Source organism: Lathyrus oleraceus, chromosome 3 (assembly GCF_024323335.1).
Source record: "Lathyrus oleraceus cultivar Zhongwan6 chromosome 3, CAAS_Psat_ZW6_1.0, whole genome shotgun sequence".
Taxonomy (NCBI): Eukaryota; Viridiplantae; Streptophyta; class Magnoliopsida; order Fabales; family Fabaceae; genus Lathyrus; species Lathyrus oleraceus.
The window spans coordinates 527,436,680-527,460,169 of NC_066581.1; the positions used below are offsets into that span (position 1 = coordinate 527,436,680).

General features: G+C 34.4%; 3 protein-coding genes across 4 annotated transcripts; 1 reads left to right on the forward strand and 2 right to left on the reverse strand.

Annotated features, from left to right (window-relative positions):
- Nucleotides 1–7,694: 7,694 nt before the first annotated feature.
- LOC127128696 (E3 ubiquitin-protein ligase At3g02290) lies at nt 7,695–11,184 on the reverse strand. Of its 2 annotated transcripts, XM_051058072.1 has the most exons (6): nt 10,957–11,184; nt 10,161–10,234; nt 9,640–10,023; nt 8,566–8,992; nt 8,357–8,466; nt 7,695–8,016 (listed from the first exon to the last, which is right to left on the reverse strand). In XM_051058072.1, exons 3-6 carry the CDS (start codon nt 9,757–9,759, stop codon nt 7,990–7,992), a joined length of 684 nt encoding a protein of 227 aa, XP_050914029.1. In that variant the 5' UTR covers nt 9,760–10,023; nt 10,161–10,234; nt 10,957–11,184; the 3' UTR covers nt 7,695–7,989. The 2 variants fall into 2 exon arrangements, with proteins under 2 accessions (XP_050914029.1, XP_050914028.1); XM_051058071.1 differs by lacking the exon at nt 10,161–10,234.
- A 5,493-nt stretch (nt 11,185–16,677) lies between these two features.
- Nucleotides 16,678–20,228, forward strand: LOC127128697 (formyltetrahydrofolate deformylase 1, mitochondrial). Its single transcript, XM_051058073.1, has 8 exons — nt 16,678–16,890; nt 17,056–17,168; nt 18,364–18,514; nt 18,827–18,900; nt 18,997–19,156; nt 19,250–19,348; nt 19,432–19,518; nt 19,924–20,228. The coding sequence occupies exons 1-8, from the start codon at nt 16,756–16,758 to the stop codon at nt 20,068–20,070; spliced, it is 966 nt and encodes a 321-aa protein (XP_050914030.1). The 5' UTR covers nt 16,678–16,755; the 3' UTR covers nt 20,071–20,228.
- A 402-nt stretch (nt 20,229–20,630) lies between these two features.
- Nucleotides 20,631–23,279, reverse strand: LOC127128698 (uncharacterized). Its single transcript, XM_051058074.1, has 8 exons — nt 23,135–23,279; nt 22,489–22,656; nt 22,238–22,357; nt 22,104–22,147; nt 21,761–21,886; nt 21,435–21,519; nt 21,092–21,148; nt 20,631–20,857 (listed from the first exon to the last, which is right to left on the reverse strand). Exons 2-8 carry the CDS (start codon nt 22,630–22,632, stop codon nt 20,780–20,782), a joined length of 654 nt encoding a protein of 217 aa, XP_050914031.1. The 5' UTR covers nt 22,633–22,656; nt 23,135–23,279; the 3' UTR covers nt 20,631–20,779.
- Nucleotides 23,280–23,490: the final 211 nt, after the last annotated feature.

The window sequence follows — 23,490 nt, forward strand, 5'->3', positions numbered from 1 at the left end:
AAATGGTTAATTAACATTTTTACTTAATTAACCATTAGATTATATTCAATTTAAAGGTTATGATTGGGAGTAAGTTAAAAAACTTACTCTTGGAATAAGTTGATCCTCATTGTGTGGGTGGGTGAGTGTATACGTACGTGTACGTGTGTGTATATGTGTGTGCGCGTACGAGGGTGTATGTGTGTGGGCGCATGTGCGTGTTAATAATTGTTAAATTAACATATTTTTGAATTTGTTAAAATTTGAACTTGTGACCTTAAATAAAAACTTAATATGAGATTCCGTTTTTTGAAAAACGGAGATGAATTTTAAAAATATATTTAGTTTGAGTTATTATTGTGTTATTAAAACGTTTAGTTCAAAATGATTCTTAAATTCGTCTTTTTTAAAATATTACTTAGAATAAGCATAAATTGTTGTGATAGGTTGAATCCCGAACATATTATTAATAGGATTTAATTGAAATACAGTGACAGTGTAAAAGGATTTTACATCGTGAGTTAATCCTAGATGTTGGATATTAAAATATGTTTGACTTTTAATTTGAAAATATATAAAGTAATGCAAACATGTGATGGTGATGCATTGACAGTGTAAATCTTTTTACACCGACAGTGCATACTAATTAATCTCATTATTAATATATAAGAATATGATATATGAGTATGTATTATATTGTATTTGAATTTTTGGAAAGTGATCTTAAAATCAAATGCTAAAAATAACAATTGATTTTGATATGTGATCTTTGACACAATACCCGATCCTATACAGGATTGTATTCTTTTTTTCAAATGCAAGAAGGTTGCATTTCTCTTGATCGTGAGTCTAATGGTATCGGTGTTTCGAAAACAAAAATCATATAGCTCAGACTCGTATGTTTCACCGTTGCAGTGAACGTTGACACTGTATAATGATGAAGATGACATTGTGCAGATGAAAACTATTTTCTTACTGCAGATGAATGTGAGTGAAGTGTCTTGGATGTTGATAGTAAGACACTTAAATAGAGGAGTGAAGTGTCTCACATGCTAGCTAGTTCAAAGTGACGTGTCGCACATGCAAGCTACTCCGAAGTGACGTGTCACACATGCAAGCTACTCCGAAATGATGTGTCAACCATGCAAGCTACTAAGAAGTGACATGTTCAGCATGTAAGAGAGAGGACAACCACGTGTCAGACATGCAGACACACACTCCAAATGAATTGGCGCCCTCACTCATTCCTTTCACATGGGCGCCAATTCAAGTGGAGACACCTTATCAAAGCATGCATTCAGGATTCCGAAGTTGGGTCCAAGAATATGTCCATATGGACCTGATGATTCAACCTTATGTTAAACTCGCCGGTTTTGGTCATATAAGCAAGATTTTGTCTTGGTCCGTAGATAACAAATTCATTCTAGCTTTATGCGAAAGATGGAGACCAGAGACACACACATTTTGGTTCCCAACCGGTGAGTGTACCGTGACGTTAGAAGACGTCTACATGCTTTTGGGACTACCCATTGAAGGTAAGACTGTTAATGGTAAAACCAACTATGCGAATTCAATTTGCATGGATCTCTTGGAGACTGATTTGTTAGATGATAACGCAAGAGGTCAAGGTATACTACTTTCACGCCTTAAGTCGTACTATAATAGTTTATACTTAGATGAACATTCTACCGAAGATGTCTGAATAATAAAAATTAGGTGTTACATTATGCTGTTAATTTGCTCGTTTTTATTTCCCGAAGGTAGTGGTTCTAGCATGCATATTATGTATTTATCTTTACTTAGACATGTAGATAGAATAGGAAGTTACAATTGAGGATCTGCTTGTCTAGTCTATCTCTATAGCTCCTTGTGCAAAAACTCACACAAAGATACATCTACATTTTCTGGATGTGTTGTTTTGCTACAAGCATGGGGTTGGTCAAGACTACCGTCCCTAGCACTCGTCAACAACAACCCTTTCACATTTCCGTCTGCATAAAAGTAAGTTGTTTAAATTGCTATATAATTACTTACTTCTTTAAAGATTATTACCTCTAACTAATATTTTTTGACTTTTTCGTGTAGATGATCTGCACGTGGTATGAGTTACAACAGATGTCCAAGACACTGTATTACTCAGTATCGCAACCTGTTGGATCACCTTCGACCGATAGACATAAGGAAAATAACTTAATTATTTTGTTATATTTTGTTAACTTCTTCTACCTTGACTATAATCCAATCTTCTTTTACATTTTAGTTTATTTGGCGTCCATACCTTAATTTGGATCATGACCGTCAAGTCAACGCTGAAGACGCGGCCGTATGGACTACATGCACACCGATAATACAGTTCACAACTGTGGAGATGCACAACAGTGGTCGTGTGAGGCTGCAGTTTGGTATGCCCCAAAATATCCCAGATCCCCCAGCTAGCCTAGGAGAATGGCATCTGCGCAAAGTTAACGACCAATGGAACTTCAATCCATGGCAAAGCTTCGCAAGATCGGAGTGTCGTAAATGGAAGCACTGTCATGACCATGTGTTAACTGACGCAGTCATGCCAACTGAAGAAAAACCAAGTCGTACTTATATGGCTTGGTACAGATCGGTTGGTTTTCAGTTCATCGTCGAGGATATGTACTTGTACGACCCACGCCAGATGACTTACACACCTGACACCTCAACATCAAACCCCCAACAACAGTGTCAGACCGGATACACACAACCCCCTGTCCGTCAAACGTTCTGTTCAACCAACACACAAACATACAACCAAAACATTCCATACACCCAACCCCAATACCAAGAGCATACCCATACCACCACCAACAAATTGACTATCAACCTGAAACTCAACATCGCTTCGCACCCACCCCATCACCCTACCAAAGTCGCCTAAGCCAGAACACCCAACGACCATTCAACACCAATCGCCCTCCTCCTACCGTAGCCAAGAAGCCCAAACCTCACAAAACCAAAACATCCAACAACCCTATCTCTACCAAACACCCCAACAACCTTTCCAACCTTTCCTCGACGCATCGTTCACACCCATGTCTCCCTTCAACCATCCCGGTCGCCCATCAATGAGTCAACCACATCCCAACTTCTCTAGCATGGGTCATGAGCTCAACTACGGCGGTACACCATCGATGCATACTGAAGACTATGCCGACTTGTCTGACTACCTCAATAGGCATTCTCCTGTAGTTGGTAGTGACGCTCCTGGCCCCTCAGATGCTCAAACACCGGTACTGAATCATCAACGTGGGTTAGGGCCACGGGTTAGGGTAGCTAGAGGATGTGGGACCGGAGGTCGGTTAGGTGATCCCGGTCATCACCATTAGGTTTCTTTGTGTTAACGACAAATTTTATTAATATCAATTGATCCTATATCAAATTTATCTATCACGTATACCATTTACCAAAAAAATTTGCATTTTACACTGAGGCTCCAGTTGAATTGACGCCTCCTCTTAAGCCCTACACAGGGGCGTCAATTGGATTGGTTAGGGCATTGACGCCTCCATTCAATTTTTAAGAGGAGTCTCAAATTCAATTGGCGACTCCTCCTAAAAGTGGGGTAGTTTGGGATTTTTTTTGAAACCAGAGGTATTTTGGGAATTTCCTTTAAAAAGTGGATTATTTTCGTAAAAAATTCCAAATTCAATCAGATCGATTTTTTCCTACCAAACACAAAACAAATTCGAGTAAATATATGCTAGTGTGAATTTTGTTATTATATTTACACTACATTAACTATTTTTTGCATGGTAGATATTAAATATTTATATTAAAATAATTTTTATTATACAAAAATGATAAAATTACTCTCATCGTGTAAATCATGCATAATTTTTATTTATATAGTGATTTAGAAATCAACGTGATGATCTAAGTTGGAACTCAAAATTTTATATAAAATATTTTCACATTCAAACTCATAGTATGTAACTATATATATTTGATATATACAAATAAAAAAAGGAAAAAATATCTTGCCATATCATACTTATTTTCAATTCAATTTGCATCTTAATATAAATTTTTAATTAAAAAGACATGATTGAATTCTATGACAACTCATTTATCATAGCTTGATATTTTATCCAATACTTTAACATGATGTAAAAGTATTATCTTATCATATCTCTCTTAGCTTGACCACCAATATGACCCTTAACAACTTTGCTTTCATCACGAAAAAATAAAGACATTTTACTTCAATTTATCTACCATTTGTAAATAGAGACTTCTCACCCTTGATTTTCTCTTTTAATATTTAGATTTTCAATTATTTAAAAAATTTTAATGTACTTTTAGTTTCCCTATTTTAATTTTTTTTTAAATTTAATCCTCTCATTTTGATTTCTAAAATTTATTTGACTTGGAATTTCCATGGTCCCCTCCAGTTAGCAATATCATTAATGATATGACATATGAATGGTACATTTATATCATATTTAATGAATATTTTAATTCACGGTAATTAATTTTAGTATTAAAAACATTTTAAATTTAAATAACAATTTTAATTGAATATTTATTATTGTCTTTATTAATAGAAACCCAACTTCATCGTTGACCAGCTTGCCCTAGCCTTCTTCGTCGTCCGGCTTTCACTTTCAATCATGAAATATGTTTTCCACATGCAATCCTCCATTTTTGTTTCCTTCGTAAGTCGTCTTCCTCCCTTAAAATGTTTGAAAATTCAGTTTCAAAAAGTAGCTACAAAAATTGTTCATTGAGGTACGGATGCCATTGTGATATGGATGCTCAATTGATGACAACATGGACTGATGCAAACTCAGAATGTCACTTTTATGGATGTGGAATGTATAAAGTGTGATTTCATTTATGTTGTTTTTAATGTTCTTCTCATTTTTGTTTCTTTTATGGACGGATATATCTTTATTCTACTCCATTGGTTTCTCTAGATACAAAGTTACAAGAAATGTAGCCACTTTGTTTGGTTGAATGAAGAAATGAACCCAAAGACAACGAAAGTTATTTCGTCATCAGTGTAGAATTTGAATAATGAGAAACAAAAGGTGAAAGATGCCATCGGAAAAGATGAAGAAATGAAGATGAAGATGAAATTATTGAAAAAGCATTTGAAGCTCAATTGAATGATTGTCATTGTTGTGTTAATTGCATATGTTGTTTCAACAATAATGAAATAGGATCTTAGTTGAATCGGTGATGTATGCTTAGGTTCTTTTTTTGTAAAATTGATGGTTTAAGTTGAAAGGTCCAACATGTTTAGGTTATGCGTTGTAACATGTTTAGATTATGTGTTATAACATGTTCTATGTCGAAAGATACAATATTGTGTAACTTGACTTGATAATGAAATGAAATTACAATATTGTGTATCAACATGTAACATCTGATACCATAAAGTTTACTTGATTTTGAAATGAAATAACCATAACAGTTGAATAACCAGTTGCATAACAAATCATAACTTGTTGATATACATATAATAGATCATAAAGTTTACTTGATTTTGAAACGAAATAACCATAACAGTTGCATAATAGTTGTATATAAATTGATATCATATAAAAAGATCATAACATATCATATTTCAACTTGTTCATAATATACCATATTGGTTCATAACAGATGCTATTACATAAAAAGATCATGGTTCATAAACAAATCATATTTGTTCAAAACAAACCACATTACATCATAAAAGATCATGGTTCATAAACAGGACATATTGGTTCATAACATAGTACTAGACATTACAAAATAAACCTAACATATAACATACCAACAATCCATAACATAACATAGACCAATAGACATTACAAAATAGCATTGCATTTAATCTTGAGTAGGTTGTGGTGCTTGAGAACTTTGTCTAATTACAACCCGATTTTCACTTGACTTTTTATTTCATATGGTATTTGCCTTCTTTTCTTGATTTCTACCCTTAATGATCATTGCTTTCTTTGCTTTGTTTCCTCCCTTTGATATTGCTCTGTCAACTACTTTTTTACCCTTACAACTTCTCTTGTAATGTCCCATTTCTCCAGACTTCTTACAAGTAACTGTTGCAAGTCTCCTTGAAAGCACATGATGGTTCTTTGTCTCATCATTTGCCTTATTTTTCAGCTTCTTTGGACAACCAATTACTCGTCTCATAATAGGAGGATAAATTGACACATGATCAACTATAGGCCACAATTGTGGTCGTTTGTTGGAAATATAATATTTGAGTAGGTATTCTCAAAAGTTGACTTCCTGAAAAAATCATAAATAGATTCAATGATACATATCATACAATCCAAGACATAATTAAAGAATTCAAAATCAGAATTATACTTGTAATACTCAACCACATAATATTTAGGTTTTTTTTTATGTTCCAAATGCATGCGATTACATGACAACAAGGTATTCCAGACAAATCTCACTTTCTACATGAACATGTTTCATTTTTAAGATTGACACAGTAGGTCTCAATCCCATTGGTCACACCAAAAATTGAAAGACCATCATCTCCATGCCATGTTGGAGTCCACCCATGTGCATGCTTTTTATTCTTCTCAATGACTAGCTGAATTCTAGGGCAGATAACTCCATCATACCCTTGCAACAACTCCTTCTATTTTGTGATCCTCTTTGTTATATAATGTTTGATTCCCTCCAATAAAGTGATTATTGGTTTGTCTCTATGTTCCAATATTGCTCTGTTAAAAGCCTCACACATGTTGTTTACTTGCATATCACACTTTATATATGTCTTAAAGTATGACATGGTCCAAAATTGTGCAGGAGTATGTCCTTCCATCCACCTTCATTCAATTCTTTCATTTTCTGCACAACTCTTTCCCACAATGGTACTATAATTTCTCTAGACAAGTAGGTCACTCATTAAAACACTCTTGTGATTAGAGTTGTCAAAATGGACTCAACCAACCCTACATTTTAGAGTAGATTCTATAGTTTCTCTAGACATATAAATCACTCATTAAAACACTCTTGTAATTAGAGCGGTAAAAATAGACTCGACCCGATCCTACATTTTAGAGTAGGTCAGACCACAAAAAACTTTGAAAAACATGACCCTATATTTTTTACCCAGCCCACCAGACCTATGTTTTTCATGGTCTAAACCGAACAAACGAGCTTCGAGATGGTCCATTAAAAAAATTATTCCTATGTTTTTCATGGTCTAAACCGAACAAACGAGCTTCAAGATGATCCATTAAAAAAATTATAAAATAATTTTAATTAATTTTTGCGGTGAAATATTGAGCTAAAACATGATTGCATAATTTACGTATGAAAAGAAAAGTTAAAGATGATGAATATATATTTTAAAATGAAGAGAAAGTTTGATGAGTATTGTAGATAATATATATATATATATATATATATATATATATATATATATATATATATATAAAACATCACTTAACAAAATTGATGATTACTTTCTACGTAGCTTTTGTCTATTACAACTTTTTTATAAAATCAAAACTATAACATTGAGATATGAATCGAGCTGGCCCTTCGGACTGACCCATCGGGTCACGTGGCCCATTAAAAACTGGGTCGGACTCATTTTTAGTAGCCCATGAAATAACCATTTTTAGTAGCCCATGAAGTATCCAGACATTGATCGTATAATAATTTCATATTAGTTATGGAGAGATTATTAGTAAATGGAGAGATTAGAAGCAAAAATAGAATAATTAAAGGAGAAAAAAACAAAGAAATCCTTCCATTACAAGGAAAACTCTGAAAGTTGAAACCATGACAAAGTTCCAATCTGAAATTTCATATTCTCTTCCTTCCAAATTTTGGCAAAGGAGGAAAGTATAAATGTGGAAACAGCATGATAAATTCAAACTTACAATCATGATGGTCAATAGAAACTTATAAAGATCATTACTGTACATGATAAGTGTGGATGGATGTATTCACAATGTCTATACTTGTTATTTTCACTTTCCTTCTAATGCGGTGTCATCGTTGGACCGCAGAAGATCAAGTCGTTTCATCGAATAACATCACCTACATCAAAACAAAACAAAAAAAAACTCTCAAAATGAATATCGTAGTCATGCATAACGGGGTCTATGTCGAAAATAATGATGCAATCAAGTTCAAACAGCCAGAGACTGATTCCAGTGTTGTCGCGAAAAATAACACTTTCTTCAACTTCTGCCGCGCTACAATGCAAATGCACTACTATAGCCACTATTTGACAACAATATCGCATATCACATAACACAACACAAGCAGTTTGTGAAAATTCCGCTACGCTACAGCGCTATAGAGCCGTTATAGCTGCTATTTGAAAATCGAAAAGGATTATAGTGACAGAATTTGAAAAGTACAAAGTAAAGATTACCTTCCCACAAACAGGACAGCTGTCACTTCTTTCCATCCACTCGTATATGCAACCAAGATGATAATGATGAGAACATTTTGTCATAATCTTCGGATTCTCTTCAGTGTATTCTGCGAGAAAAATATTTCTGGAAATGTAAGAATCTAACAGGTCCTATTATCATAATAGTCAGTATGAAACTGCATGAAATTTTAAAAAAAAGTGTCTACCTTCAAGACAAGTTGGACAAACATCCTCCTCTTCTGATGACGGGTACACAAGCGCATCTTCAGTTGTAAGTTTTGCCGACGAAAGTCTAACTGAGGACTTGGAACGGTATTCTTTTGATCCATCTTTTCCGGTGGATTCATTCCACTTACCACTCGAATTAAAAGATTCTGTATCTGCATCAACATCACCTCTTAGAAGTTCTGACTCCTCATTCAAATGACTGGAACCCTTTTCACGTCTTGAAACTAGTGCGTCGTGCTGTGAGCGGATATGCCTAGGGTCTGCATCATAAGGCAGCGGTCTTGGAGGAGAACGGTACATGTCAGATAGGGAATTGTCAAGTGATGCTGAAGTCGTCATAGATGCTGCCCCTTGTACAGATGAAGGAAGCGCGTGCATTTCCCCTCTACGAAATACTAACGCATACTGAAATTTGAGGTAGATAGGAAAAAAGTTATATTATACTGTGAAGTATTGTTGCATTGTAATCAATAATCCGTAGACACGACGTCATTCTTAAAAATTGCTTGTTATATTCTCCAAAATGTTGCATAAAAATAAAAACTCAATTGGTGTTTAAAACAATGGATTCACCACAAAACACTTAAAAGTGTTTTGATGTATATACAAGAGCAATAAAAGTAGAGCAACACAAGATACATAGTGAAGTCAAAAGACTATTCTTTGCTTTGTACAAACAGACATAGATGAGTGAGAACAAAGGAAAGAGAACACTGTTGAGTAGAAAATGAAAATGGATCTATTTTTAGTGTTGCATTGGTATTTGGATTGCCTGCGGTCACAATTCCACACATTCACACAATAGATATGGAAATTTGGACCATCTGATCTCAATCCAATTGTCACCGAATTGCGTGAATGTGTGTATTGTTGCCTACAGGCAATCCAAATTCATTGCATCTTTTCAAGAATGTCTAAAAATATAATTTCAAAACATTATTGTCGTATTCAGACCCTCGATTTTAAGCAAATCCTTAGATCAAGGAAAATTGCGAATCTTTTCTCAACAAAAGTATAGGTTAGAGAAGGGGAGTTCAGGATTTTATTCTTACAACAGCCAAAAGGTTTTGTAGGAAGCAACCGGCGCACACACAGTTTCTGTATACATGGCTATGTGGATTCATATAATCTTCCAAATCATCAACACTCAAACAAGAACAAAACGAACCCATGATTTCAGCCTCAAAATCTTCCCCTCTCAAATCAAAACTCTAGCACTTCTCAGCACAAACGATCGCTAAAAATATCAATTGTGCTACATGAACACTGCGAGAAAAAGGAGCCCCCAACAGCACTAGCCAAAGACTATGCGTTCTAAAAAAGGAGAGAGGATTCTATGCTCGCAGAAGATTAAATGCCTCCGCAAACCAGCACCCTCCCTCTTTTGTTCAAATGACCGGTAATATGGATAAGCAGATTCCAACTTTCTTGATCACCTGTAAAATACACCAAAATTGCATAAACATCACTCAATAAAATAATCTTATACGTAAATAAAAAGCTATCAGTTACACAATGTGATTAATCAAAACAACGAATTTCCTATAGGTTTGTATTGTGTTGAGCAGCTCACCTAATGCTCATGCTCAAAATCCAAAGCAGCATGCATACAGAACATCGTTGACAAACAAACATTAACATTTAAAACTATCATCAAAACACAAAACACTGTTATTTTCCCCTTAACAATAAAACAATAGTACTTTTTGCTTTAACTCTCCAACTCATAGGAGAGTTCACTGTAGTGACGACACCTCTGAAAAAAATGTGTTTGTTTCTGTGTTCGAAACCAACTTGTGATTCCGATTATTTATTCATTTTTTCAAATTTCAAATGATTAGTGGTGTTTTGATGTGTCCGTCAGGTGCCGTGTTTCTGTGTCCGTGCTTCATAACTTAAGAGATAAGTAACATATATAAATATTCAAAAGGAGTATTACACAAATGAGTGTTTCAAAGGAACCCTAAAATTTGTTTTGTAATGTTTCTTCATAATATGGGAAAAAATAATTCTTTACTTCACTGAAAAGCTATGAGCACATCAATCACCATAGAAACGTGATTGTTTCTCTTATTCAGCTGGAAAATCACAATCACTAATTTTAGACGACAACAACAACGACAATTCATAATCATCAAATCATAGCAGAATGAAAAAAATTTGACAAAAACATAAGAAGATCAATAAACAAAACAAAACAAAACAAAACAAAAAATCAACATAGAAAATAAAATAAAATTGATGATCGAAAAAACAGAGATAGATAGACCCAGTTGCGATCATCAAATAAAAAAGCAATAAAACGAAGAAAAACGGAATTGGGTAAGCGAGAAAACGGAGAAAGGTTGAATTTTGACGGCAAAAAGTACCTGAGAAAGTTAAATTCTAACGCGTTGCTGTTGGGGGAAAAGAGAGAGAGATTAAAGAAGTTAGATAGAGAATATTTGAGATTGATTTTGGATTATGATGAAATCAGGTTTTTCTAAAAAAGGGTTTTGGAACTTTCGGTGGAACTTGAATTTGCTATGAATGAAAATCGCCAAATTAGAGAGAAACTATTGCACTTCATTTTGGTGTGTCTCTATTTATATTGAATGAAATTCTCTTCATCCACACTTCTATTTATTTTCTTAACATTCCAAATAATTTATAAAAAAAATATCATTTTTAAGAGTTTTCATTTATTCATTAAAATAAAGAGCTATTTTAAATTATTTTTTATGATAAATAAAAATCTCTAAATGTTTAATTATGAAATATGAAAACTATAGTTTATAACAAGACAAATAGGCCTAAAATTTTCCATTGAATAAAAGGTATCTCAACCCTTTGTGCCTTGGGTTTGGTGAGTGGGTAGGGTAGAGGAATCTATAGCCCTTCCATTCCTAACTTTGTGTGTTATTAAAATTCTCAAAGGACAATGACCTTCTTTTCTAATATGACCGAGTCCCCACCCTACACGTTATTGGACCAAATCATCTCTCATATTACTTCATTAGTTATACAATGGTACGCCACCAAAATTGTCTATGGTAGACATCATCTTTTTAAGTTTCTACCTTTTATTTTTAGAACAAAAATAGTAAGATTAAAAAGTTTTTTTTTCTTTTACGAAATATCACTTATTTCATTAGAACGCTCTTATGTCATATCAAAATGGGACAAATACACTCTTATGGATAGTAGAGTATACTCTTTACTTATGAGATGTTTAATCACTCCAGATTTTATCTATCTGGTTTTTCTTTTACCACCTCCCTGACAGATGCGTTGTCATCATCAAAGAGGATTTGGATCTATGTGCTTGCATGTATAATTAATAAGTGATCCAAGATGGTGAAGATTGTGAATAATCATATGCAAGTCAACCAGTAGATGTTTAGTCTTTTGGAGACATGGTTTTGATGATGACAACTCTTAAAGTCAAGCAAATACTAAAGACAACTTAAGTGGTAAAAAATGCACAAGATGGTTTATAAATCTATCATTCCAAAGAAATATAGACACGTGTTTAAATTTAACACTTCAGTCCAACAAATATAAAGTGAAGACTCAAAGTTTATGATCATTGGTGGTTTAAACGTTCAAACTCTTAGATGATGGTAATCAACATGGAGATATCTCAAGCCTAATCAAGAACACTCAAATTTCTTGTGTGTTCTAAAATCAAAGATGGTGATGTCGATACTTGAAGCTTTTGGGTGTGAAAGAAAGCAAGTGGGAAAGCTCGTTGAATTATGTTTGTTTGAGTAATCAATGTATTGTAAAGACGTAAGGGTCTTTCAAAAAGTATTATGGAGAAAATCACACGCAAAATAAAATATTGAGAAGCCTTTCACCTTTCAATTAAAATCACCATAAAATGTTTTTTGAGTCTAGCTAGTTGATTTGGGAAGTGTCTAATTGATTATGAGATTGTTTGTAATTGTCTAATCGATTATATTATATGCCTAATAGATTAGATGATGCATACTCGAGTATATAATTGATTGTGACAATCTTTAAATGATTGGTAACAGATATCTATCAAAACCTTCCATTTTAGGCATCAATAATCGATTAACATTGATTAGGTGTATTAAAAGACCAATGGAATGTTTCCAAATTTACACATCACTTTGGCCTATAAATAAAGAGTTTCTTCATCATTTTTCAACTTTCAGAAAACGTGAAAAACCTCACTTTCATTTTATGCATCATCTCTCTAAACATTTTTTATTCTCTCACATATTTTTAGCCATGGTGCTCTGAGAGTGTTATTGAGTCTGAGTGAGGATATTGTTCTAGGTGAGAGCATTATTGCAAATTTAACAAGAGTAAAAATAAATCTTGAGTAAATAATTCTTCCTTAGAAAGTGGTTATTTTAGTCTGGGGCATAACCATTGAAAAATATCTTATTTGTATTTGAGGGATTCGCTTAAGTCTCTACTTAGTTTGTGAGCCATGTCATCAAAGAAAAGCTTTCATTTGTGTTCTTGAAGGTCAATCAATGAAATTTTTTCACAACGAGTTAGGAGTTTAGCCTGATATAAAAATGCAATAGTTTTGAGATTAGCCCGATAAAAATATCACTTAGTTTCTGAGTTCAACCTGTATAAAAGCTCATTAGGTTTGAGACCGGCGCAGTAAAAATCTTGGTTCGTTTCGTGGCCATCCTATGAAAAATCCTAGTTCGGTTTAGAGGATAGGCAACTCAAAACTCCATCTTGGTTCGAGATCAGCCAGTGCAAAAGTCTGATTTAGTATGAAGACAAACCTCTTCAAGCTTATTCATTGTTTGGTTTGGATACTAACACTCTGAGTCTTGTTCATTTTTGGTTAAAACTCATCCTAGAACTTCATTTCCTTATGTAAGGCAGTTAATAGGCATAACCTTCTAAAAGTTTTCAAGCAAGATATATACTCTCAAGATCAATTCTTGGGGAGAGGAGTGAGTCACTTCAATAGACCGAACCTCTATGATTCTTTGGTGTTATCTCTTTACCTTTAAGTTATTTACTTTAAATTCCGCTGCATTTTCAACCATTTGCTTAAAATGGTATTAAACTTTGATTTTCCAAATGATTTTATTTTAAATTATCAATTTTCAAATTTTCACAATTCACCTCCTATTGTGTATGGAGTAACGTGTTCAACACTTAAACATTTTGTTTAGTACCTATATCCTTTCAGACAACCTTTGAAATACTATTATCTATTTTGATAGATGCTTTTGAGTATAATCCATTTCTTTGTGTTATTACTCACATTACAAGTTATTTACCTAAAAAATAAATATACATACCTCTAGTTGGACTTGGTGAAGGAGAATTGCGATCCAAAACGCAGCGGAAATTAAAATTTTCTCCTTTAGAGGTCATTACGAATGGTCATGATCAGTGATAGAATATTTACCTCTTGTGACGATTGAAACCTTTGGTGCAGATCTCTTGTGACGATCAAAGCCTTTGATGCAGATCCACGGAGCGATCACGAACGTTGAACGATGACAACGTCTCTACTCAGTCCACACGAACAGATTCCTTCAATCTCAGTGCTAGCTAGTACGAATGAAGGCTTTGAGTGAGTGAGAGAGAGAGAGAGAGAGAGAGAGAGAGAGAGAGAGAGAGAGAGAGAGAGAAAACGAAAATAATGCAACCGCCATTAATGCTTCTGCACAAGGGTTCTATTTATAGAACCACTTGTGTGGGTTTCAAGCTAAAAAGCTCACTTAAGTGTATTTTGGCCCATATCTTATAATATGCCCAAAATCACTTAAGCTCATGGTACCTTACCATATTTCGTATTCTACTTAAGTACACCGTACCTTTACGATGTTCTACAATTCACTTAAGGACATTGTACCTTACGGTGTTTCTTAGTTACTCTATCTCTCATCAATTCGTCCTTTGTGTGTGACCTTGTAGGTTTTCGCGGCATTGACAATTATATTAAATAATGTATTTAACATAATAAACAGTGAGCGGTATCTGGCAACACATCACTGCTACCTAAGACACAAAAATGTCATGTGATCTGACAATTCCTTCTATGATAATACTTATGTGTATAATTATCCTTTTGCCCTTATGTCTATATTGAATACAAGGCATAGACCGTGTCATCCTTGTCCAGTTCAATATTGGGCCCATAGACATTTATCCTGTTATGCAGGATGGGGAAATTCCATCTAGGTCACTCATGTCCCTTAGCATGCTTTGTGGAGTACCCATCAACTGTCTTTATGGTTATCCAGTTACGGACAACATTGGATCAGCAATAAAGCACTCGACTCTACATCTAGGATCCATAGTGGTTTCAGGTCGAAGAGTGGTATACACTATTATCACCATGAGAATAACTTATGACACTTTGCATAACATTATATATAGTATTCTCATAGCGGGTCAATCCAGTATAAATATTACTCTTAATATTCATACCTATGTTTAAGACTTGATAACTCTTTATCCATGATCCATGAGATGTGATCATCAGTCTACAAACATAATAGTCTTAATGCTTTAATGTTATCCCACTTCACAATAAAGCTCGACTACGGATACTTTAAGAATAGTGTCCTTATGTTTAATGTGATCTCATGATTAAGCCATACTTGATACATTAAACAGACTAGCTATTCTAGGGACTTTATTAAACAAACGTAATAAAGAAAAAGCCTTTTATTATTAATAAATAATTCGATACAAGTACCAAAAGTATTGGCCTCTAGGGCTTACACCAACACTTGGGTAGCTAATATAGTAATATAATCTGATCAAAGGTTTAAAGTTTGAGGTTGCTCATATGATATCAACCTTTTAAGTCTTGGGTGGTGGTCTTACTTAATTAAATATAGAGACTTTGATAAAATTATTGTGTGATGTTACATTTGTAAAAGGAATCTACTAGTGAGATGGTTGTAGGCCGCCCATAGAGAGGCGAGATAATATGTCGGCCAAAGGGAGGTATCACCTCGCCCCCAAGGTCTTCATATCGCTCGAAAACATGGAGAAAGACGTTTCTATGGCAGAGAGAAGTCAAGGTCATTAACTGACCATGTTCTCCTTGGAAATAAGGATTCAATAGTCCACTATTAATTAAGTGGATGGTGACCCTTCCCAAGATAATCCTAGACCCTATGAGCCTATATAAATCCACCTCATTTGTAGGAGGAAATGATAATTCATTACACCTTAAGCATGTCGCTTAGCCAGATCATAACACATATTGGTCGTACCCCTTACACGCTCACTATAAAAACATCATCCATCGACATAGTCTTTCACCTCACATGAGTACGACTCTTAAAAACATCACAAATACCAGGGTATAAGGCTTTTGTGGTCGTGGGAAAATTCTAACCATCCCAAATTGTAACAAACCTATCAAGGCCTTTAAGTCCCTCTACCTTTGTAGGAGGAACACACACACCTGTATTTTTTTACAAGTACAGTGGCGTCCACCCGTGAGGCCCTGGTAAAACTAACATGGGTTACACTCATACTCTAACTCCATCCATATTCCCAAGAGGATGCTCGGCAAAATCCTAACTTATAAAACAAACACCATAACCGAAGGTTTCGACGACAGAGGTAACTCCAAATCCTCTTAAAGGAAGCACGTAAGGTAGATGTTTGCAACAAATATAGTATCATATGGTTTCCCCATAAGCTCTCGAGAGAAAATTAAGGTTAACATCATCTTCTTCGAAGAGGATTCCCTCACATGAGAGGGGGAACATTAAATATGAGGTCACACCCAATCACAAGCGGTAGAAGAGTGTCACCTCTTACGGACGAATACATCATCATCACCCTTGACAGGACTTTATAAATATATTACTCCTCATATCAAATTTAAATAATTAAATCATAAATTATAAATTACATTATTTAAATTTTACTTTTATAATTTCTTTTATTTTATTACGAGTCAATTCAGCAATCAACAAATTCTAGATTACTTTTTTCTTTTTTATCTTTTTTGTTATCATTATTCATAGTTAATTAAAATAATTAAAATAAATTTTATTTTTTTAAAATGAGTGACTAAAAATTAAAAATTATCAAACTAAATAAAATAAAATTATTTAAGCCAAATAATAATAATAATAAAAACTCCTAACACTTCATCCTCTTCAATCATGTAGTGTAACTTGTGGTTCAGAGAGAGAGAGAGAGAAAAAATGGGCATGGTGGTAAGAAGAGTATCCCAAGTTTTGGGATTATCCAACAACACTAAGATCAGGAATTTCTCACTCAAATCCTTAGATCCACCATTACCATCACTCTGCCATGGAATCCACGTTTTTCATTGTCCCGTAAGTCATTCACTCACATTCCACGCTTTTTACTATTGCAAACTCGTAAAGGAATGATTTTTTGACACCCCATTACTCAATTTGAAAATGGGTTCTTCAATTATTTAGAAATGGAAATTGAATTTGGGAATTTTTTGTTCTTGTGATTTTGTGATGTTTTCATAGGATACCGTTGGAATTGTTGCAAAGTTATCTGATTGTATTGCCTCTAAAGGTGGAAACATTTTGTCTGCTGATGTTTTTGTTCCTCAAAATAAACTTGTCTTTTACTCTAGAAGGTACTCTCTTTTATCCATTCTCTTGTTGTTTCTATATCATGCGATGTAAGCACAATCAATCTTGTTTTGTTGTGTTTTTTTGTAAATGTTTTAGAGTCCATTTGAATTGGCACATTTCAGTTTATCTAGTGACACAGATTTGAAAGGGTCCGTGGAAACAACTCATGACATGTTTAAAAACCGTTTTCAGCTGGATAACTTATGGAAACAGTTTAGTTTATGGACATCGATAAGATCGAACAGAATGTTGGGATGTAAATAACCAACACGGAAGTAAACTAAGTATAACAAAGTGCTTTGAATCAGTGGTAAGACTAGATGAGGTAAGATTAGAAATTACAATATTCGAGGGTGTTGGGGTATCACCTATAGTAGAAAAGATGGTGGAAACTAGGTTTAGGTGGTTTGGACTTGTAGAAAGAAGACCTGTGGATTCAGGCGACTAGATTAAATGGAGTGTAGTCAAAACCGTTAGAGGTAGAGGAAGACTTGGAAAAACTTTTAGAGAAACTATTAACTATTAAGAAAGATCTTGAGATTAATGAGTTGGATAGAAGCGTAGTTTTTGATTGAAGGTTATGGTGTGGTTTGATCCATGTAGCCGACTCCACCTATTGGGATAAAGTTTGTATGGTTGTGGTAGTAGAAATAGCTTATACATAAACACTTATATATAAAGTTATATATTCTAACTGCTTAATTAAACTGTTTATTTTAAAGTACTTTTGATCTGATTTCAAATTAGTCCTTAGTGGTTGTTCTTAGCAGGTATTTGAAATTAGATCAATTTGGATTAGCTTCTACATTATAGCTTATACCAGCTTCTCAATTAAAATAAAATTCCAATTCTCCAGATGTTCTTTTAAACTCTATGTTAAGGTTGAAGTTAAAAAATATAGAAACTAATTTCAACTTATACGAGAAGTCGTTTGAAAATATGGTGACTATTGCTATTTTTTACTTTTTTTACTTCAATAAGTGTATCTTGGAAGTTAATCTAAACTAGTGTTGTTACTGTTTCTGTATGCTTTAACATACATGCATTATCTGAGCTTCATAATCTAATGCGTCGTTAAAAAAGTCAGATCTGAACATACATGCATACAAGGGGAAGGAAAACTAGTTAGCGATTTGAATGAGTGTACAGAAACAAAACAATGACTGCAGCTGCATTGGCTTGTGTTGATCATTGCAGTGATTTTGTTTTTGATCCTCTTAAATGGCCACGGATGCAGATGGAGGAGGATTTCCTAAAGCTTTCACAGGCATTCAATGCAACGAGATCAGTCGTGAGAGTGCCGGCTCTAGATCCTAAATATAAAATAGCCGTTCTTGCATCAAAGCAGGTCTGCATTATTATCACTCTCGTCACGTTGCACAGACATATACATGTACGGAAACAGATTCCCTGCAGTAATTTAGTCACATAGTTACTAATCTCAACTGTCCAATCTAAATCATTGGTCCCGATTCTTTGATATTGATTTAATGAATATGTAATGTAAGCCGTCTGATCTCGAATCGACGACTAAGATTGATTATAGCATGTAACTGCAGTGGCGGAGCCAGGACCCTAGACCAGGGAGTATTACTGCACCGGATCCATATAGATAGATATATGTTGAAGCTATGTTGAAGCCTTCGTTCTTTTGCTGCAGGACCATTGTTTGGTTGATTTATTACACGGATGGCAGGACGGGAGACTTCCGGTGGATATCACTTGTGTAATCAGGTGAAATTTCAGAAATTACACCAGTAAACGGATTTATATCTCTATTATATGCATTTTTGTTCGTATTTTAATCGATTTACCTGTTGTATTGATCAGTAACCATCATAGAGATTCAAACACACATGTGATTCGTTTTCTCGAAAGGCACGGTATTCCATATCATTGTTTAAGCATGACCAAAGAAAATAAAAGAGAAAGAGAGATATTAGAGCTTGTTCAGAATACCGATTTTTTAGTACTTGCAAGATATATGCAGGTAAATAACTAATTACAATTCCTGTTTCTTTTTAGTTGCTGTGTTGAACTATTGATACTTAACATCATTGATTTATATGATTTATATGTAAAGATACTATCTGGAAACTTTCTAAGGAGCTACGGTAACGACGTAATTAACATTCACCATGGTTTGTTGCCATCTTTCAAGGGTGGTCATCCATCGAAACAGGTTGATCTTCTCACACTTTGACTGTTCAAGCTGTTGCCATGGTCATTCATCTTCGTGTTTAATATGCTATACTGTTTTGGCAGGCCTTTGAGGCTGGTGTGAAATTAATTGGAGCAACAACTCACTTTGTGACCGAAGAACTTGACGCCGGACCTATAATTGAACAAATGGTGAACATAAATTTTTTCCTTCCATGTTTCTAGTTTCTTTGTATTAAGATGTAAATTAACTGTCGTGTTTATCCAAACATGGTTGTTAAGAGTCCTACATCGGACAATACATGACTTGAACATGCAATTCTTAACATGGTATCAGAGTCCATCCACATTTCTTAACATGGTATCAGAGTCTGTTTTTTTACAATCCAAAGACCTGCTATTAAGTTTTAGCTATCGGGCCATCCACCATTTATTTTCGTGCTCCAAATGTCCAATACTGTACGTGAGGGTGTGTGTTAAGAGTCCCGTATCAGACAATACATGGTCTGAACATGCAATTCTTAACAATGTTAATGAACCGTCTCAATTATGGTTTGATGTTTATACGAGTCTAAAGTGGTTGAATCTGATTTGCAGGTCGAGAGGGTCTCACACAGAGATAACTTGCAGAGCTTTGTGCAGAAATCAGAAAACCTCGAGAAACAATGTCTTTCCAAGGCTATAAGATCTTATTGTGAACTTAGAGTATTACCTTATGAAGGCAAAAAGACTGTTGTATTTTGAGGGAAACCAACAAATAGCCAAACAAACATAATGCACACCAAAATTTGGGGTGCATCTGTATTTACATTCATCATTTACTTGTAAAATTCAAATAATGTTCCATTTTGCTTTAATTACAAAAGATGAGGATAAATAAGACATTCATTTGGTTCTTATCACATTGATATTGTAATGAATAGAATTAGAAGCTCCAATTATAGGCGGTGACAAACGAACATGTCCGTCCCGTTTCCGTTTTGATCCGTCACGCAAAAGTTTGTAAAAAAAAACGGAGCAGGATGGGGCGAGGATAGTAGAGGGTTGTTACCTAAAACTTTAATCTGTAAAAAAAAAAAGGGTGAAGCGGACTCTACCCTGCAAAATTTTAAACATTCCAATTTTACAAAATAATTTTCTCTCAAATTATTTTGATGACACACAAGTAGGCAAGTAGCATTGAGTTATAAAAAATGTTACCAATTGCGGTTTGTTCAAATTCTGTTACTCAACAAAACTAAAAAGCGGTTTTTTAACTGCTATTTAACAACATTTTATACTAATAACATGTAGAACAAAAGCAATTTGTTCAAACTTTTCAACATTGTAAATTAAGTAGCAGTGTCATTCAATTTATTATTGAGTATAAGCAATGTGTATATAGCTTCTTATTTCCCAAGTATCATTTAACAGAAGAAGACAAAGAGAGTTAAAAACTTTGAGGAGCTGAAAGTCAATTTGCAGCAAGTTGGAAAGCTTTCAAGAATGCCTCTGAGGGTTGTGCACCGTTTATCGTCAGAGTCCCATTAATCTGTCAAACGAGTAAACGAGTGAGCGTAGGTTTGAATTAGCAACGAGTTTGACAGAATCATGACATGTCACCGTGACTTCTGTAAAATCTATACTTTAGAGCTTCAACGAAATTATGGTGTCAACTGTCATCATGATTTTGTTAAACTCGCTGCGGTTTTAAACAAGCATTCAATCTGCTCGGTGCTGATCACGAAGTAACTAAAAGAAAAGTATTAATATTTTGTAAACCTACCACATAATGCGGAACCGATGAAATGTTTCTTGAGTGTGTTTTAAGCTCATCCTCCACCTAGGTGGATTCATGGAAAGCAAGATCAGAAGAGATGCAATGTTATTCAATAACTAAAACCGATCAAGATAATTGGTTATGAGGCATTTTCGAATTCTCTGTAGTCACGTAGTCATGGATTCCGGCCGTTATGTATTCATATTTTTAGATTAAAATCATCTGATCTTCACTCAACAACCGATTGATATCCTTTTGATTACAGAGAATCCGAATCCAATTGCACAACTGATAAAAATGTGTGTGGATGGATACCTAGCAACTGAAGATCATATAGAAAAATTCTTACCTCCTTCAGCCCATTGTTAGGGTTCTTAAGAAACTCTTCTGCCCCTTCTATACCAACCTTGGCAGCAGCTTCAAGAAGAAAATTCCTGCAATAAAAAATTGTCGGCTAAATCCTTTAAATTACCATCCATTTTCCATGACCTTGATTTCTTATATAAAGCACTGACACTGATACTGACACAGAGACACAGGTAATAATTTGGAAACATAAATGTGATCTTATCTAATCACAAGTGTCAGTGTTGTGTTGGTATTTGCCACTCTGACACAGCTTTAAACGCAGAACACACCGCATCATAAAAAAGGTAAGAAAACAAAAGTACTCACTGGTCACCAATGTATTTTCCCTGAGTGAAATAACCAAGGAATAGTTCTTCTACTAAATCGTGTTGCTTATCAAGACCCTGCTCTCCGGAAAAATATATAAGCCTGTGGCTGTCGATAGTGTTTCCCCTGCGTGATAATTCAAACGATGTTAGTTGAACCTCAGTAATTCAGGATGTGATTCTCACCCGCGAGATTTTCACTCTGGTGGAAATCCTCGCCATTCAATTTTTTAGAAAACTTTCACCGCATGCGGTAGAGATAAATGTGTGGCTGAGTTTCCACCGGAGAAAATTTTCACGGGAGGGGATCCATTGATGAATCGTAAAACCACTCTTAATCTTACGTGAGTCCATTCAAACTATAAACAAGACCGACTCCTCTGAAGACCTGTCAAATGGAAATATTTACTTGCTCAAACTCAAACATGTGATGAAATACGAACATGATTACAACCAACAATAACAAATGCGATTAAACCTCCAACATTCGAGCTTCCATCTGAACCGATCGGGATCCAAACTTGCTTCTGTAAAACTCCCTCTTATCAGTGCCTTCTTTAGGGGCATCGGGGACGAGTTGATAAGGATGCCATTTAATCTGGAGTTCAGTTAAACAGCAAGTTAGCACAGGAAACGCTATAATAGATGGTATAGCCGCGATTTTACAACATCGGAGATACGAGATATATTTAGACCTTAAAACACATATCGAAAGGGAGAATTTCAGACCTCAAAGTTGTATTTATCCTTAGAGGAAGCAATGGCTTTGTCAAGATTCTTCTTGCCAACAAAGCAAAATGGACATACAGTATCAGAGCTAATGTCGATTCGGACGAGTTTCTTTCCTGAGTGAGAACTGTTAGTTTCAGTCATGATCCTGCTGTATCTGCAATATATCTAAAACACAAATAAATAACAAGATTGTTATAACATGAAGGAAAGAAAGAAGAACAATCTATTAGTTAAAGCACAAACACGAACACCAGACACGACACCGATACGTCGACATCTGTAATAATTTTAAAAAATAAATCTCAGTGTCAGCGTCGAATATGAACACGGATACGCCTTTTTCCGAGGTGTCACGGTTAAATAGTCTATCACCTAAAATTTCTAATTTGCATCCAAAAGCTAAAGTGAATCCAAATTTCTGAATGATCTAAAACATGCTAGAAATTGACCCTTTGCCCTAAAAAAATCAGATGATGATTCAGAAACAACTCAATAACAATTCATACAAAATTCAATGAAAAAGGAGATCAATTTTGAAAATAAAAAGAAAAAAGCAATCTTTGAGTCACTAAAACACAATCAACAGGAAAAGAAACAATCAAGAAATGAGAAAAGTGAAGGATAAAGAGAGAGAAAAAGGTACCAAATTTCAGAAGCTTTCCCAGAGAATTGGAATTGTTGTTGAATGATGTTGAATTTTATGATAGAGGTGAAAATGAAAAATAACATTAATTTTATATTATTATTATTATTATTATTATTATTATTGTTATTATTTTTAATTATTATTAGTATTTGTTGACTTTATTGTTTTATTATAGGTTGTGTTTCCGAACTTGTGGGAAAGTCAATGTTTGAGGTTTGTTTGATCAAAAGTCAATGTTTGAGGTTTGTTTGATCAAAAGTCAATGTTTGAGATTGTTTACCCAATGGAATGTGAACACATTCATTTCATATGTATTTAAAAAGTATTATAAATAAAGAAATACTGTTAATCTT